Source organism: Cladophialophora psammophila (assembly GCF_000585535.1).
Source record: "Cladophialophora psammophila CBS 110553 chromosome Unknown aczJe-supercont1.16, whole genome shotgun sequence".
NCBI lineage: Eukaryota > Fungi > Ascomycota > Eurotiomycetes > Chaetothyriales > Herpotrichiellaceae > Cladophialophora > Cladophialophora psammophila.
The window spans coordinates 198787-212350 of record NW_006912937.1 but is presented as its reverse complement, the minus strand read 5'-3'; the positions used below and the strand labels follow the sequence as shown (position 1 = coordinate 212350).

Below are 13564 nucleotides of genomic sequence, written 5' to 3'. Positions count from 1 at the left end.
TAACCAAGAGACAAGGTGAATCGAGTTTCTTGAGAGATGTATTATTTCTTGTATTGACGCGAGAGCTTAAATGGGAAAGAGACACGTACACACCTCACATCTCTGCGACTCCAACTCGATTTCCATTCTTCAACCTCGAGTAGAATCATTCATACATTACACACTTATCCACCTGGGATCATATGATGGCTTCTACCTCCATCAACAGAAGTTAGGGGGGGGGGGGAGGGCAGTTTTATGTCCGAGGTCAACGTACATACATATTGCCGTCCATGACATGTGAGGGGTCATCTCTGCAGACTATGAGACTGGGGCCACCTTCTCCGGAGCCACAAAATACGCGGCGATGGCAAGCAACAGAAAGTCGGCAAGGAGCAGCATGCCGCGGACCCAATGCACCTTTTGCATTGACGATCAAGAAGTTCAAGAGCAGAACCGTGGTGAAGAGACTGACGACTTGAAACCCATCAAACGCCAAGCTGAGATTGGGAACAACGCCCCAATGGTCATGGCGAGTACGAGAATTGCCACGTCGAAGCGTAGATGGACGCCAGTGACCTCAAGTGTGTTGTCTTGAGAGACGTCTTCCTCTGGAAGGCCAGGCTCATCCGTTCCTTGGTCGACTGCGGAAGTGCCCCGGGCGTTATGTTCGATATCTCTCTTAAGAGACCGGCCGCTTGCTGTACTCCTCGGACGGAAAGAGGGATTTACGCAGGCCCTCCTCGGGGTAGGTTGATCCTCATTGACTCGCTCGTTGTACCCCTTCCTGTGGGTCCACATCTGGCATATCGCATAGGACAGGTCAATGAAGAGCAGCACCAAAGCCACGCCATGTGACTGGAGTACTAGATTTTGCTGAGTTGTCTGCTTAAGATGCTTCGCGGCCGTTGGGATCAGAACACTTGTGGCAACAATGGACAGCAGATCAGAAGCTCCTTGTGCGCCCGTGCGATTGAATTTCTGTGGGTGGTGCCGCAGACCTCCGACAAAGGTGCTAAGACCTAGAAGGGACAAGATATTGCTCAAGATGCTGCCAACAAGGGAAGCTTGCAATAGGGCCACCTTTCCAGCTTTTAGCAGAAGATAGCTGGAAATCACTTGTGCGGTATTGGTGGTGAAAATGTCCACAATGTCCGACAGTGTCCGAGCAATGTACTTTTCTATCTCTTCCAGAGCATAGTCGCACAAGAACCACAGAGGGACTGCAGCGACAAAGTTGAACGTGAATGTCGAAGCCGATTGTCCTCTTACAACGCGGAGGCATTGACCAATTGGTATGCAGACGAGGAGAACATTGATCCGTGATGTGAACAGTGTTCTCTTGATCTGACTTGAGAATGTGAATCTTTGCTTCGGAACTGACCACTGGTATTTATGGTCGTAAATGTGGAAGTTGCCAATCCGAACAGCGAAAATTTGAGGTTCTGATAAAACGCAGGAACATCATCAGCATGGGCTCGCAGAACTCTTGGAAGACTTGAAGGCCGCCGAAAACCCCCCCTGTATTCTGAAGTCGACAGCTCCTGTGATGTAGCCTCGTGCTTCCGGAGGTATTCATATTTCCAAGGAATGTGCCTGGAAGGATTGAAAAGGTCGACCGTCCTAGAGCGGCGCAAGAACACTCGATGAGCGTTGCGGTGAATGTTGATAATGATCAAGTCTTCCTCTGCCTCGTGCTTGCCTGCTGGGGCGCTCGTAGAGAACGCCATGGTGTACTTGTACTTCAAGAGCAGCACTCAGAGCCTTGAACGAAGCGCAAACACACACAAAAGGATCACGATGACGGGGAAGGAGGAAGTTCCTCCTTTTCTGCCCATGCCATGGCCCCTGGCAAAAATGCTCGATGGAATTTTTGGTCGAGCCTTACGGCTGAGCGTGGCCATCTGGAAGCCAGGGCGATGATAACATGAAACGCTGCACGCGCCTGAGGGCTCTGCTCGTATATATGGCCTTCAACCAGTTCAAGTATGCCTCGTCTGCCCAACAAACATAGCCTTAAGCGCTCGATGGACAGTCGAATCAGACGGCACAGGCGTCTACGGCGCAATGGGTGTGGTTACACAAACCAAGTTATATACCTTGTTGTCGGCACCCTCACCTCAATTGGGGGCGGAGGCGTAAGCAGTCTTGACTCACCTTGACCTCACCAGCCTGATCTTGGATCCTATCTTTGTGAACTGACGGCTTCGCTTTCGGAAGAGATTTCGGGCCTAGGTTTGGAAAGCGCGACGCAATCCCAAGATCAAGAGCGAAGATTTTCCGTACTCGGACTGCGGTGATGGGGAGGTGAGAAGAGGAGGGTCTGAATTTGGGAGCCGCAGGAGGAGCAAGCGAGAGGCAAGCAGCACCAACCGAGGCATGGCGCGCTGGGTAACCCACCAGCCTAGGGGCCTGGGCAGTCTGGGCAGGCTGGGCAGGCTAGTGTTCGCAGGCTGTTCCTATAGCATGGGAGCTGATCGGCAGCTATTCCAAAATTACTTATCAAGATGAGGGGAGCCTCAAACCACCGGCGTGATAACGACGAATCGCCATATCAGTCGGCTCCTCTGATACAATGAGACCAACGTTCGTGCTTGTCGTCTCCCTTTCGTCACAGACACGGCTCCGATGGTATCGGAGACGATATACAGAACGAACTAACATTGGGCGGGGCCGAAAGTATTTTGGAACCCGGGGAGGTGCCTGGACTTCATGTTTGATTCTTTAGACGCGTAAATTAGAGGATACATATTTATATATACGGAGCAGATGGTACAGTGACCAGGGAGAGTCAGCATTTCCCTCAATTTATATACACTTCATGACGACGGTTCTGTGGTTATATTTCGTCCAGATGATTAAGGAATAGCCAGCCATATCTATTTAAATCAGCCTTGGCTTGCCGCTTACCCCTCGAGAAACTCGGACCTACTTATAGATAGTATGGAATTTAATGGTCATATACACTGGGGATTGTCCGCGTACTCGCGCGCGAAGAAAGAGATACAGGAGAGGAGAGAGACGAAATAAAAAAAGAGAGAGAGAGCGCGATGGAGAAACTTGGATCAAAGCATTGATTGGGCCTGTATGGCTCCTCTGCTAACTGGGTATTAAAAGGGGAAGCTGGATTGGTGAGATCTTCATGTCCGTTCCCCATCTGTCCGTTCGCCCGAGTGCCTGGTCGATCGTGCGTTCGTTCGTCGCCGCATGGCTGATTGTTTCCTCGGCGACTGACCCCGAAAACGCTGATCATTGAGTCATTCAATCACCGTCATCCCTTGACGAGCAGCTGGATCTGCTCCCAAACCCAAAAGTCTGCTTCGTCCCTCTTTGTGTCGCAACCGAGGTACGATGGAGATGTATCTTTGCTCTGTCGGACCGGTCGTCCTCGATGAGCGAGGTTGAGCCAGATCGGAGCGTACGTTGAAGGGTGAATCGCTACCAGAGGCGCGCAGTGTGGCTTGCTAGAAGGAGGAGCACATGTCAATCAACGAGATCTATTATCGTGCTTCATTTTCGCGTGAAGAAGGTCGGTTGGTTCGTGATAGGAGGCTTGATGTGGCTGATGAGGTCGATCGAATCATGCCGGACCACACGCAGCAGACATGATGTTCTGGGGCGGGCCGACCGTATAGTAGCCGTCGCCAGGATTGCCTGGAATGGTGGAGGAGTAGCCGTCGCTGCCAACGAAACTGCAAGGTCCGTATCCTGCCACGACTCCAATCTGGTCGATGGTAATATCGTTGCAGTCGCCAATCGCATATGCAGGCAAGCCGAGACACTCAATGCCCCCTAAATCGTACCAGGTTCCATCCGTGGGGACCCACATGCCATAAGTCTGGGACCCTCCAACCATGACTACATTGGTAGGCCAGTCTTCTGAAAAGGCTGAGTTGGTGAGGGGTGATCTAATGCTGAGGAGCTTGGGATTGAGCGATTTCCTGACGATCGGGTTTGCGGAAGCAATAGCGAGTAGCGAGATCGTGATCCACATAGAAAGCAAGTTGATAGTGTACATTTTGGGGTCTATGAAGTATTAGCCCTGATACAAGACAAGGATATGTTGAGAGTTGGAACTACTTACAGAGGTCGAAGTATAGGAAATTTTGCTGTCTCGCTGAAATGATCCTACTCTTGGGCCGACCTTCACTGATATGCGCCGTAGATCCCCAGGTGCTGTCTTGGATGGAAATTGACGAGACACCACTTTCAGTGTTTCAGCGAGGCTTTAAAGTACTTGAACAGACAAAGAAGCTCTTCCTTCAGTTGGAAAATCAAGTGACTGAAGGGAAAGGGTGTGAAATCCAGTGGCGACTGGGTGACGTATCGCCCGTTTCAATTGTATCCAGATCCTGTACGAGAGTCTTCAAAAGAGTGACAGGCAAAAGAGGAGATTGCAGGACATGTAGTTTACAAATTGAAATCCCGCCGGCTCAGATTCCAATGCCACCTAGAGTACCTGGGTCCTGGAGTAACGAGTGTGAGGAACGACAAGGAGTTTGCAAGGAGTTGAGGTTGCAAGGAAAGGCAGGCCAGACAAGATATTCAAAGCGCCTATGTAGGTGGAAACGCCGAAGGGGGTGCCAGGGCGGTCGATTGAGGTTTGAGCGGCGCACGACGATGCCAGTGGCCGCGTGGCGTCGATGGGAAGCCAACAGGAGGATTTTGGGGCAAAGAAGCGATCAAAGCGCTTCTGCAGGGTGTTTAGGCGGGCTCAGACAGCCAATATACTAACAAGTAGAGGGCCAGAAGCTACTAGAGGTGAAGATGGATACCCGCATAGAATCGCTGGGTATTCGAGAATGTGTGCTCAAGGAAAGGATTGTCGTTGGCCCGTAGAGATCTCCTGACTGCCATACGTATCGATCATGAGTGCTCGGTGGCTTTGGGACGATGCGAACTCTTTTTTGGATGGGGATGGGACGGGCCACTAAGGTGGAGCTGTGGCTTGGATAGACTCGTCTCTGAGGGTCCCTCGCGACTCGTAGGTACTGTACCTACCTAGAGGCAAAAGGCAGCGAACCCCAGTAGTAAGTGAGCAAGCTCAGCGCAGGCGCTTTGTGTGGGCAGTTTCCCTGAGGTTCTCCTCAATCCCCTCTGTTGCTAGGTCTCCCTGCGATTCACTGGCCTCTCAGAGGGAGAGAGCCTAAGTGAGGTTCTGTATGGAATCGAATCAGGTGTCGTCGTGGGAAAGAGACCCGGGAGAGTGGCGAATGACTCACTGGGAAGCAGCCGATTTGCTTCTGGGCCATTCATTGATGTACCAGGTAGGTAGGAAGGTACCCAGTATGGTACGAGCACCTCGTACCCCTGCTTACTGGTTTGGAGCTTGGAGCTTGGGCGCGCCATGAACGCTGGATCCCTGGTCGATGGAACCTGATGGGGGAGCCAAGGGAGACTAGTTGTCGCTCATGACGAACGGAGCCAGCAGAACGTGGCGCGGAGGAGAAAGAGTACCAGTCAGAGAGCGGAGTCTGCCCCAGGCAGTCGTGGTAGGTGGTGGTGGACCTGTCTCCTTTGCAGCTCTTGGTGCTGGTGGCTCACGAGTTCTCGTGTTCGACAACGAGGATGCAGGCAAGCTGCAGGACGGGAGCGGGGCAGCCCTTGGAGTTTGTGTGCGGGTTCGAAACTCATCCAGATGTGTGGTGCGTGATGTGTGGTGCGTGTTGTGTGTGTGCGTGGTTTCAAGCAGAGACTGATGACTGTCAGAACTGCATGGTTGAGACCTTCTGAGGGAAGGGGCGGCAATTGGTGGAGGTTGAGCAGGTTGAGGCCGAGTAGTTGGAGAGACAACGGCTTTCGCAACCGAACCCTGGCAGCTTCCTGGCAAGCACATCCTGCATACCCAGTAAGGACTTAGGGCTCACCAGGCCAAGACACAAAGCATGACACAGGTACCGGGCCAGCCTAGCGAGCCAGCATTGCACCTAGCAACCACTAACCACAAGTACTCGGTAGCTTACCACACCTACCTATCTGGGTACTGGGTACAGAGTACTTGCTAGTACAAAGGCTTGAATTGAATATCCTCATCACACCACTTCTGTCTACGAGGTACCTAGTTATGTATGTGGTGCTTGGGCACATTGCACTTTTACATTCCATGTTCAGGCCGCCAGCATTCCTCTTAAAGCGTAGCCGTGGTCAGAATCGACGCAGAGAACTTGTTGCACTATTATCTAGGTATGTACAGGGTAGGTGGTAGTCGAGCTCTTCAGCGCCGGCTCCGGCAAGATGCAAGACAAGCGCACCTTTAGGGCCCTGATAATGACACTATGTACATACCGCCCCATCGGCCAGCTCTGTCATTTCTCTCCGATGTTCTCATGGCGACTACCAGTGAGAGAAAGCGATCCCCGTTAGCCTTGCAGCTATATCAGATTCGGAGTCACGGACAATACTGGGATCACCTCCTCCGTAGTCTAGTTTCACACCGGACATTCAAGCTCTCTGCGCACACAAATAGATGTGCACTTGTCTGCACCACAAAGCACGCCATGTCAAACCAGGTTTCACTCTGCCTCACGGTTAGAAGAAAGACACTGGTGGATTCAATTTCGTCATCGTTGAGCTGCTATCTGAAGCTATGGCCCACGGGATGTGAAAGATTCGCAGCCCCAATCGCAAATAGCATACCAGTTCCATCCCTCTGTCGGGTCGACGCGGTAAAATAAAGGCGACTGCCTGAGCAGAGCCGACTCTCTCCCCATCCCCGAGTGATGATACGGAGGCTGGTGAGACTGTCTGCCCGCTAGATATGTATTTATCCTGGTGTTCCTCTGATCGAGGCTCAAGACAACACGTGCACTTCGTAGAATTTGTTGTGCTTGCTACACCACATCAAGATGGAGCACGACGGCATCCATGGTCGAGCGCCTGCTCCTCCCGAAATACCCTCTGAAGTGTATGGCATTGTCTTGAAAGGTGGTATCTCCATATATCTCTCGATGCTCGCCCTGCTTGGGTTCGGCTCGGGGTGGGTCTCTCGATAAGATCGAGAATGGGGCGGGATTTGCCACGCCTTGCTGCTGTTCTGGGTGATAAAGTATCTGGTCGACATGCTCGCATATGTACTGTATGGAATCTCTGCACTGCCCAACTCTTCCTCATCGAGCGCCATTTTGCTTTCCTCGCTCTCTTCAAGTGGGGGAGTGCAGGATGTCCGAGAGGTATTGTTGAGTTCGCCCGGGATGTTCCATTGCTGCTCTGCTAGCCGACCATGAGATGGCAAAGTATCATTGTGTAGAGCCCTCGTTGTCACCTCAACAATGTGGGATACCTCGCATTTCGGAAAGCTGTATTCTGCATCGTCGGCGCACTCGAGGAATGATCGCAGCTGAAGATTCATCAAGTGGCGGCCGGGGTTGACGAAGCTTCGAGGCAAGTGAGCCGGATTACTCTCTGCGACCGGACAGCAGAATAGCGGTGGCCGACTGGTAAGTGGAGGAATTGCAAACGCGGTGCGGGAGCGGTTGCCGTTGGAGTGGTTCTTGTACGCGTTGCCGTTCGGTGGAGGCCAAATGACCCCGGAAGGCGCCATGGTCGAGTGTGGCTGTCGTCGAGGCGGCGACAACAAGGTCACAATGAGGCTGAACCAGGAGCCGGTTGGTTAGTCGAGAAGAAGAACACAGAGCAAGAAGATGGTCGGCGATTAGAGCTGCAGTCGTGGGTTGTTGACTTACGGGAGGTGTCGTTGATCAAGGTCAAAGGCAACGATCAACTGAATTATAGATGAAAAGGCTCGCAGCTGCCTCAGAGAGACACGCATTCGCATGAGCATGAGCAGTCACCGATCGAGTTTACGATGACATGACCACGCCTTGCTTTGACCTGATCATATTCACAGGTTCGACATGTCCTGAGTGATTAGTTTGACTCCAGCATAGGAGTTGTGTTTTTTTTTTTTGCAGCCTGAATTCCGGAGCTGTCTTTATCTCTACGCCAAAGTATCCACCGCATTTCCGAAACGCCCTTGTATACATCCTTTATTGGTTTTGTACAACCTGTATGTTGTGTTTCTTCTGTATTCATGCATCAGCGAATGTCCAACAAAGACATTGGTCACAAACTCGCCTTCCATCTGTCCATCTCATCCTGCTTACTCTTGTATTGTTTGAGGAGTTCTTCTAAGACCTGCTTCAGCCCGTCTGAATTGGTCTTGAGGGCGGGCAGAACGTCTTTGACAGTCCTCTCGACGAGTACTCCGTTTATTAATCGGAAGCATTTGCGATTCTGAGGGAGTGGTTCAAGTGTTTCCATGACGAGTCTACCCATAGCCGAGCTGTCAGTATTTGGCATCTCTTGTCTGAAAATTAAACATAACCCAAAGACTTGTGGCAACAAGATGGGTATGACTGACTTGTGTTCCTCTATCTCTTGTTCAATCTCGCCTACCTTCTGCGCAAGCGACTGGAGGGTGTTTTTGTAGTTCGTGTACTGCGATTGGAGGTCTGGTGATCTCTTAGTAAAAGCATGCAATGAACCGGGCCCTAGGTACCTTGCTGTTTCTTGAGAGCTACCTCCTGTCCTGACGCCATTTTATCGACACGGAAGAGTCCAAAAAGTTGAGATTAGGATTGCGGAGGCGGGGATGCAAGTTTGATGGTCAGTGCCGGTGGTGGTGCGCTAGGCTCGTGCGCAAGGCTTTCGCATAAACCCCGGGAGAACCTTTTCTGCTGGTACTAATTCTGCGGATCAACATCTTGGTTCAGTCCTTCCTGCCACCGCCTACTGACTTGTCATACGGTTCAAGACCCAATAACTCCTTTCCTCTCAACAATGGAGCGCAGTCACAGTCCAAAGAGGCGGAAACTGGCAGGAGGCTTCCATTCTGAGCACACCGATTCGAGCGAAGATCTGGGTCCATCCTTAAAGCCTCAACTTGGATCCAAAGGCCGCTTCGCGAGAACATCTGACAGAGGTCATGGCCGTCTGCACCACTCAAAGCCACACCAACAAGAGTTTGATGGCCCGGAGCCTTTCTTCAACGATGAGGATACTGCGGCTATGGACCGCGACTGGTACACCGGAGACGAGTTTGGCCACACTTTTGGCGACGAGACGCACAATCCTTTCGGTGGTGCAGATGCTACCTGGGCAGACAAGCAACGCGAACAGGCGCGTTTGGACAAGAGGTTGGGCAAGAGAATGACGGCCAAGGCAGCCCAGAAACAGAAGGAGGTTGACGCCTGGGAAGCCAACCGAATGCTCACATCCGGTGTTGCACAGAGGCGTGACCAAGTTCAAGATTTCGACGATGATGACGCTGTTAGAGTGCATCTACTGGTGCATGACCTCAGACCCCCCTTTCTAGATGGGAAGACCATCTTTACAAAACAGCTCGAACCAGTGCCAGCTGTGCGGGACCCTCAGAGTGACATGGCTGTCTTTAGTCGGAAAGGGAGCAAGGTTGTGAGAGAAAAACGTCAGCAAAAGGAGCGACAGAAACAGGCGCAGGAAGCCACAAACGTTGCCGGCACTGCTTTAGGCAATATAATGGGTGTGAGGGAAGATGAGGGTGACAGCGCTGCTGCGGTACCTGATGAGCACAGCGGCAAAAGCAAATTTGCAACTCATCTCAAGAAGAGCACGGGCAGCTCCGCATTCAGCAAAAGCAAGACATTAAAGGAGCAAAGAGAATATCTGCCAGCTTTTGCCGTCAGAGAGGAGCTAATGCGAGTCGTGCGAGACAACCAGGTCATCATTGTCGTTGGCCAAACCGGTTCGGGGAAAACGACACAACTGACTCAGTTCCTATACGAAGAAGGTTACGGCAAGCATGGCTTGATCGGTTGTACACAACCCCGAAGAGTTGCTGCCATGAGTGTCGCAAAGCGTGTTAGCGAGGAGATGGAAGTCGAGTTGGGCGGACTTGTGGGGTATGCTATTCGTTTTGAGGACTGCACAAGCGATGAGACGGTGATCAAATGTGAGTTCCGCCCTTCCTTTCGTGAATGACATTATTGACTGTGGTGCAGATATGACAGATGGTGTACTGCTTAGAGAATCCCTGACTCAACGAGATCTAGACAAATACTCATGCATCATTATGGACGAGGCTCACGAACGTGCTCTCAACACCGACGTCCTGATGGGTCTGATCAAGAAGGTTCTTGCCCGACGCAGGGACTTGAAGCTGATTGTTACATCTGCCACCATGAATTCGGAGAGGTTCTCTCGCTTTTATGGAGGTGCGCCAGAATTCATCATTCCTGGCCGCACGTTCCCCGTTGACATTCAGTTCTCTCGTTCCCCGTGTGAGGACTATGTTGACAGCGCCGTCAAGCAGGTCCTCTCCATTCACGTCTCCCAGGGCACTGGCGACATTCTCGTCTTCATGACAGGCCAGGAGGACATCGAAGTGACTTGCGAGTTGATTGAAGAGAGGCTTCGCCTGCTAGTTAATCCTCCGAAACTCGTGGTCCTGCCGATATATTCTCAAATGCCTGCAGATCTCCAAGCCAAAATCTTCGATCCTGCCCCGCCCGGTGTCCGTAAGGTCATTGTTGCCACCAACATTGCAGAAACTTCACTGACAGTGGATGGGATCATGTACGTCGTTGACTCCGGATTCTCGAAATTGAAAGTCTACAATGCAAAAATGGGTATGGATACGCTACAAATCACTCCGATCTCGCAAGCCAATGCCTCTCAGCGGGCGGGACGCGCTGGCCGCACCGGACCCGGCAAAGCATTTCATCTGTACACTGAGCAAGCTTTCAAGAATGAGTTGTACATCCAAACGATTCCTGAAATCCAGCGGACGAATCTGGCAAACACGGTTCTGCTCCTGAAGTCACTCGGTGTCAAAGATTTATTGGATTTCGATTTTATGGATCCTCCGCCGCAAGACACGATCACCACCTCTCTCTTCGACCTCTGGGCCCTCGGGGCGTTGGACCACGTTGGTGACCTGACATCGATCGGCCGCACGATGACTGCATTTCCGATGGATCCCTCACTGGCAAAGATGCTCATCACATCCTCTACGGAATATGGCTGCAGTGAGGAGATGCTCACCATTGTCAGTATGCTCTCTGTACCATCTGTATTTTACAGGCCAAAAGAGAGGCAAGAAGAGTCAGACGCCGCGAGAGAAAAGTTCTTCGTGCACGAGTCAGACCATCTAACACTTTTGCACGTGTACACCCAGTGGAAAAGTAACGGGTACAGTGATGGCTGGTGTGTTCGGCACTTCTTACATCCCAAAGCACTACGCCGTGCAAAAGAGATTCGAGAGCAATTGCACGACATCATGGTTGGCCTGCAAAAAATGGAGCTCGTTTCGTGTGGAACAGACTGGGATATCATACGAAAGTGCATATGCTCTGGATATTATCACCAGGCCGCCCGTCGACGAGGGGTTGGAGAATACATCAACCTGCGTACTAGCGTCACAGTCCAACTCCATCCCACCTCTGCTCTTTACGGGCTTGGAGATCCGCCCGATTATGTCGTCTACCACGAACTGATCTTGACTAGCAAAGAGTATATGAGTTGTGTCACAGCTGTGGACCCACATTGGCTGGCAGACCTCGGTGGTGTCTTCTACAGCCTGAAGTCGAAGGAGTATAGTGCTAAGGATAAGAGGATCATTGAGAGTGAGTTCAATCGTAAGATGGAGATCGAGAGACAAATGGCCGAGGATCGAGCAAGAGAGGGGAAAAGGCGCCAGGAAGATGAAGAGAAAGAGCGACTGTTGGTTGGAAGAGCGAAAAGTGGTGCAACCATGGTTAAGAAGATGGGCAGCCATGGAGTGGTCAAGAAACCGATAGTCCCAAGGAGGCGGATGGGGTTTTGAGCGATGGATGGCAGTAATATATGCTCAAGGTGTGCTGCCACACTTTGCGGTAGTATCAAAAGTATAGCCCGAACTCTTTGTTCTAAAAACTTCAGGCTCACGTCTGTACATATTTTAACAGAACCGCGAGGAACGTAGGCTGAACAAGCAGAAGTAGACCAACCACCGACCGTCCCATCATGGCGTCACAGCCTCGTGAAGGCCATTACAAGGCTGAGATGATCAGTCAACGCTAGTAATCTTTAGGTATAGCACCGCGTCGCCAAGCCCTTTCCCCTTTTCCACGCCTGTCCTTCTTTCCAATTGTGGTCGTCCACATACTTGTATCGCCTCGACCGCTGCCACCACATATCGAGAACTCGGACTACTACCACTACAGTATACGACAGAAGGATGCTGGCGGTGCTCCTGTCCAGACTGAAGCCAAGTGTGGTTGAGAAGGGCTTCAAGCTGGATGATATCTGCCCCAACGACAGCCTTCCCCCTTCAACATCCAGTCTTCAGTAACGATGGCCCAGTAAAAGATCAGTTCGAACAGTTTGTCTTTGTGCTGTAAAGCATAGGCGCTACTTGCACGACTGTGCTAGCTTGGGACAGTGCGGTACGCCTTTGTGTCGTCCTATGAAGTGAACGAAACAGCACTGTTTCCGCCGCCTTAGCAAGGTAAGTCTTTTGATCATACAGCAACAGAGCCGACATGGGAGAACCCTGGCTCCTCATGTCAAAAATGCTTCCTCTCTCTCTCTCCTCCGCCTACTGGCCCATCTCGACAACCACTGATATCCATGTCTCCAGGTGACAAAAAGAAAAAGTCCCCTGAGGACGAGGCTTCCGAACCCCTTCGTAAGTCATTCCGTCGTCCAAATGAACATTCACCAGCGTCCTCGTCACTGGCGCCGGGGAATTCAACCAGAAATATGACGCGGATCTCACGAAGAAGTCGCGGGACATAGACAGATGGGATAAGCTAACAAGACACAGCCTCTCCATACAGTCACGCTGCCTTCGAAGAGGACTGCAGCCATCAACAGACATCTCCGTGTCTGCTCTCTTCGCCCAGATCGACAAGTGACGCATATACCGACCAACCTCGATCTAGACATTCCCCTTTCTTTGCTGGCTCTCGCAGAGAACACCTTCCCAGCAGACCTTCCCATCGTCCCAGACGTCTTGGCAACCTAAATCCTTCGCCAGCAAACAAGCATCTCCCAGAGACACCAGATTCTGCAGTCGCAACTCCACCAGACGTTTCGGCCTTATCTTCACCCTTTACAGGTGAAGCAAGGGACAGTAAGAGTGACTTTTCGCCATCCAGTCTCTCATCACAGTCTTCTCCAACACCACTCAACCAGAAGGACTCTGGTCCTCCCCTTTCTCGTGCGCCAAGACGAGTTCTCCGACCAGACAGCTGGTGGCATAAGTACGGCAAACAGTCATCAGGTGACTCCAGCTCTGCCAGACCTTCCCTTCGTCCTGTCAAGTCGCCGCTCCGACTCAGCAGTGAGGGACTTGCAGGACCTCCCCCGCTTCCTCAGAAGTCACCTCTTCGACCAGCGGGCCTTCCACTTTCGTGTGACCCCACTGACACTAGCCGAACTTCTGCTGTAAGGTTTGAGCCCGAACCAGAAGAAGATAGAGCGCTCTGGGAAGAGCTATCTCCACCTCCTCTTCGCATTCGAAAGACCAGATCCCCAGCAACTTCGGCCCTCACTGAAGCGGAAAATCGATCCCGAAAGAATCTTGCTCCCGGAGATTGCCAAGCTGTCCTTGAATCTCCAGAATCAG

General features: G+C 51.7%; 5 protein-coding genes across 5 annotated transcripts; 1 reads left to right on the top strand and 4 right to left on the bottom strand.

Annotated features, from left to right (window-relative positions):
- Nucleotides 1-423: 423 nt before the first annotated feature.
- On the bottom strand, nucleotides 424-1709 carry A1O5_09349 (uncharacterized protein; the record flags this gene model as incomplete). Its single annotated transcript, XM_007749928.1, has 2 exons — nucleotides 424-1424; nucleotides 1496-1709. 2 exons carry the CDS (start codon nucleotides 1707-1709, stop codon nucleotides 424-426), a joined length of 1215 nt encoding a protein of 404 aa, XP_007748118.1.
- A 1850-nt stretch (nucleotides 1710-3559) lies between these two features.
- Nucleotides 3560-3997, bottom strand: A1O5_09348 (uncharacterized protein; the record flags this gene model as incomplete). Its single annotated transcript, XM_007749927.1, has 1 exon — nucleotides 3560-3997. One exon carries the CDS (start codon nucleotides 3995-3997, stop codon nucleotides 3560-3562), a length of 438 nt encoding a protein of 145 aa, XP_007748117.1.
- Nucleotides 3998-6769: 2772 nt separating this feature from the next.
- Nucleotides 6770-7519, bottom strand: A1O5_09347 (uncharacterized protein; the record flags this gene model as incomplete). Its single annotated transcript, XM_007749926.1, has 1 exon — nucleotides 6770-7519. One exon carries the CDS (start codon nucleotides 7517-7519, stop codon nucleotides 6770-6772), a length of 750 nt encoding a protein of 249 aa, XP_007748116.1.
- Nucleotides 7520-8040: 521 nt separating this feature from the next.
- Nucleotides 8041-8516, bottom strand: A1O5_09346 (prefoldin subunit 2; the record flags this gene model as incomplete). Its single annotated transcript, XM_007749925.1, has 3 exons — nucleotides 8041-8245; nucleotides 8339-8429; nucleotides 8477-8516. The coding sequence occupies 3 exons, from the start codon at nucleotides 8514-8516 to the stop codon at nucleotides 8041-8043; spliced, it is 336 nt and encodes a 111-aa protein (XP_007748115.1).
- A 241-nt stretch (nucleotides 8517-8757) lies between these two features.
- A1O5_09345 (adenosinetriphosphatase) lies at nucleotides 8758-11779 on the top strand (the record flags this gene model as incomplete). Its single annotated transcript, XM_007749924.1, has 2 exons — nucleotides 8758-9907; nucleotides 9957-11779. 2 exons carry the CDS (start codon nucleotides 8758-8760, stop codon nucleotides 11777-11779), a joined length of 2973 nt encoding a protein of 990 aa, XP_007748114.1.
- Between the last annotated feature and the right edge of the window lie 1785 nt (nucleotides 11780-13564).